Source organism: Ceratotherium simum, chromosome 17 (assembly GCF_057802395.1).
Source record: "Ceratotherium simum simum isolate JZ-2026a chromosome 17, ASM5780239v1, whole genome shotgun sequence".
In the NCBI taxonomy this organism is placed as follows: domain Eukaryota; kingdom Metazoa; phylum Chordata; class Mammalia; order Perissodactyla; family Rhinocerotidae; genus Ceratotherium; species Ceratotherium simum.
The window spans coordinates 14,414,121-14,417,859 of record NC_141916.1 but is presented as its reverse complement, the minus strand read 5'-3'; the positions used below and the strand labels follow the sequence as shown (position 1 = coordinate 14,417,859).

The window sequence follows — 3,739 nt, the reverse complement described above, 5'->3', positions numbered from 1 at the left end:
ATGACTTGTGAAAATCACACCACAGTCACTGAATTTATTCTTCTTGGATTTACAAACAATGCTGAGATGCAAGTTTCTCTTTTTATTTTCTTCCTGGTCATCTATATGGTTACCTTGTTGGGCAACTTCCTTATTGTCACAGTCACCAGTGTGGATCCTGCTCTTCACACACCCATGTACTTCTTTCTCCAAAACCTGTCACTTCTTGATGCCTGTTTCACCTCGGTCATGGTGCCGAAGATGTTGGTAGATCTAGCGTCCCCAAGGAAAATCATCTCTTTTGTAGGCTGTGGTACCCAAATGTACTTCTTCTTCTTCTTCGGCAGCTCTGAATGTTTCCTCCTCTCTATGATGGCTTATGACCGCTTTGTGGCCATTTGCAACCCTCTCCGGTATTCAGTCATAATGAGTAGGTCCCTGTGCTGGTGGATGGCCATAGTCTCTTGGATGTCTGGTGTTCCTGTCTCTATGCTACAGACAGCTTGGATGATGGCCCTTCCTTTCTGTGGACCAAACACCGTAGACCACTTTTTTTGTGATGGTCCCCCAGTGTTGAAACTAGTCACTCAGGATACAACCATGTATGAAATGCAAGCAGTTGCTTCCACACTACTATTTATTATGTTTCCATTTTCCCTCATTTTGGTCTCCTACACCCGCATTATCACAACCATTTTGGGGATGCCCTCTGCTACAGGTCGGCAGAAGGCATTCTCCACGTGTTCATCACATCTCATTGTGGTCTCCCTTTTCTATGGAACAACCAGCTTGACCTACCTACGGCCCAAATCCCACCAGTCCCCAGAGAGCAAGAAGCTAGTGTCATTGTCCTACACTGTCATCACTCCTATGTTAAACCCCATCATATACAGCCTCAGGAACAACGAAGTGAAGGGGGCCGTCAAGAGGACAATCACTCGAAAAGTCTTACAGAAGTGACATGTGTTTTGAATCCTATTGTGTGGAGTTTTTCTAAACAAAGTACAAAGTAGGGACAGTGGAACCCTTGAACAAAAGCTTAAAATGAGCACAAGATTTACTCTTATTTTGTCAGTGTCACTTGCCGTAATGAGTGGCTCTCAGTGTCTCAGTCAGAGTCCCATCAAGAAAGAGACGGTACTCTCAATTTGGAATAATTGAGAGAAAATTTATGATGGGACTATTTATAAATTTGGGGGTGGGGTTATATAGTTTTCACACAGGTCATATGACAGAAATTCCGTATCTCTTGGCCTGAAAAGGCAAGGAGAAAAAGTCTTAACTGGAACCTGGAGAGTGTTAAAATTATGGGAAAAAGCCACCCACCAGGAGCTCTGTTCTTTAGTAGAGGAAGACTGCCATCCCAGCCTTATTCTGCTCTGACTTTCTCAAATGTACTGCTGGTGACTGTTCTTGATCAAACCAATTTTGAGACAGAGGGCAAGAATGTCTGTTGATGCAGTATATTAAGGTCAGCCTTCTGGGGCACAAATCAGGATGGAAAAAGTTATGATGAATGAAGTTATATGAATGAAAATATCCAGCACAAACCTCTATATATTCTGCAGCTAATGTGATGCACAGATAAATCGTGTAATGTGTTTTAAGTGAATTTTTAAAGGATGTATTGAAAGGTGGAGATTGGTAGTTGTCAAGAATTCATGGTGTAAATTCTTTATATGAGTTGCTGGGTTAAATGAGGTTATTTAATAAAATTGCCTTAATGTTAATATTTAGTGACATGATTCTGGGCTTCTTTGATCATTGGCTAAATAAGCTATTAATTTTTATTAATCAGCTATTACTTCTTAGAATTTAAACAACAATTTTCAGTTAGTTGAGAGGATAAAGCTAATGTAAAATGATGAGTTATTGTGGAATTAGACCTACAGACTTGGCAGTCAGATAATCACTAATTTGAATTCAGAATCCAATACTCAGTAGCAATTTATCTATCTTCCATGGACCATCATGTCTGTACAGGTTTGTGGCAAAGTCATGTGAGTTTTCATTGTGCTATTACGATTTAATATATTCAGACAGGAGGGGACAGTATCATGGACCTCAGCCTCTGGACTCCTCATTTTGTGAGTCTTAGGGAAAGGCAGAAACCATTTCTCATGGAGCAGATGTGAAGGCCAGATATACATTTTATCAGACTCCCTTACAGCTAGTTTGTAGGCATCTAACCTAAGTTCAACTAATCAGATTTTGAATTGTGATTTAGTGATGCAAAGAAATGGGGACAGTGGGGATTCACATGAAGCCAGTGGCTCCCAGTGTCCAGTGCTGGTGGTGCCAGCTTAAACTGTGCCTCCAGGTTTTAGTTGTGGCCACAGTAGTGTGTTTACATAACTGACTCTGGAGTAATAATTTAGATTTTCACTGTGGTCCTGACTGCTGCTTATTCTTGCATTTCCCTTCCCATTTTATACGTGGTCTGCTTCTCAATATCTTTTCAATATTTTTCCTGTGTAAATCATCCAGAGTCAGTTTCAGTTTTCTTTTTTTTAATGAAGAATTCTAATGGATAAAAATCAAATCAGGAAACAAATGTCACTTGGCTGAATTCATTTATAAGTTCCATCATAGTAGTTCACATGGAAGCCTTATGGAGGGAACATTTTGAATCTAGAGGCAAAAAATTTTACATATATATGTGTATATGGAATATTTGTTACATACAGACAGAATCACCTCTTCCTCATAAATTAGATGTGAATAACTTTTTGTCTGTGTGTGTTTGGGGCATCTGGAGGAGGTGCAGAAACAATTTTAAAAATGACCTTTGCATACGGCCTTAAAATCTATAATGGTACTTCTTATTTTCAGATTTTTTGGATGTATTTTCTTTATCTACAATCATTGGCAAATTTGTCTGAGAAATATCTGATAGATAAAAAAATATGATAATTTGTTCAATCAATTTTTTAGATCTTAATGTAAACAAAAACTATATATAAATAAAGCAAAATCAAACATGTGGTGAAAGAAACACTAATCTTAATTTTTAAAAACCTAGATGCATGTACATCAACCAATATTTGACAAGGGATCCAAGAATACTCAATGGAGAAAAGACAGTCTCTTTAATAAACGGTGCTGGGAAAATTGGATGTTCACATGTAAGAGAATGAAACTAGACCCCTATCTTACACCACTCACAAAAATTAACTAGAAATGGATTAAAGACTTAAATGTAAGACCTGGAACCATAAAACTCCTAAAGAAAACATAGGGAAAAAGCTTCTTGACATGGATCTTGGCAATGACTTTTGGATATGATATCTAAAGCAAAAGCAACAAAATAAAAAAATAAACAAGTGGGACTACATCAAACCAAAAACCTTCTGCACAGCAAAAGAAACAATCAACAAAATGAAAAGGAAACCTATGGAATGGGAGAATATGTTTGCAAACCATGTGTCTGAAAAGGGGTTAATATCCAAAATGTATAAGGAAATCATAAAACTCAATAGCAAAATAATAATAATAATAATAATCCAATTAAAAAATGGGCAAAGAACATGAATAGACATTTTTCCAAAGAAGACAATCAAATGGCCAACAGTTACATGAAAAAATGCTCAATGTAACTAATCATTAGGGAAATGAGATCAAAACCACAATGAGATATCACTTCACACCCCTTAGAATGGTTATTTTCAAAAAGACAAGGAAGAACAAATACTGGTGAGGATGTGGAGAAACGGACACCTTGGAGCACTGCTGATGGGAATGTAAATTGATACAGCTCTAT

The 3,739-nt window shown here is 37.6% G+C and overlaps 1 protein-coding gene across 1 annotated transcript; it reads left to right on the top strand.

Annotated features, from left to right (window-relative positions):
• LOC106801654 (olfactory receptor 10A7-like) lies at positions 1–939 on the top strand. Its single transcript, XM_014786775.1, has one exon. It carries the CDS (start codon positions 1–3, stop codon positions 937–939), a length of 939 nt encoding a protein of 312 aa, XP_014642261.1.
• Positions 940–3,739: the final 2,800 nt, after the last annotated feature.

Coding starts and splice junctions, on each gene's coding strand:
- LOC106801654 (XM_014786775.1), top strand. CDS start 1: ATGACTTGTGAAAATCACACCACAGTCACTGAATTTATTCTTCTTGGA.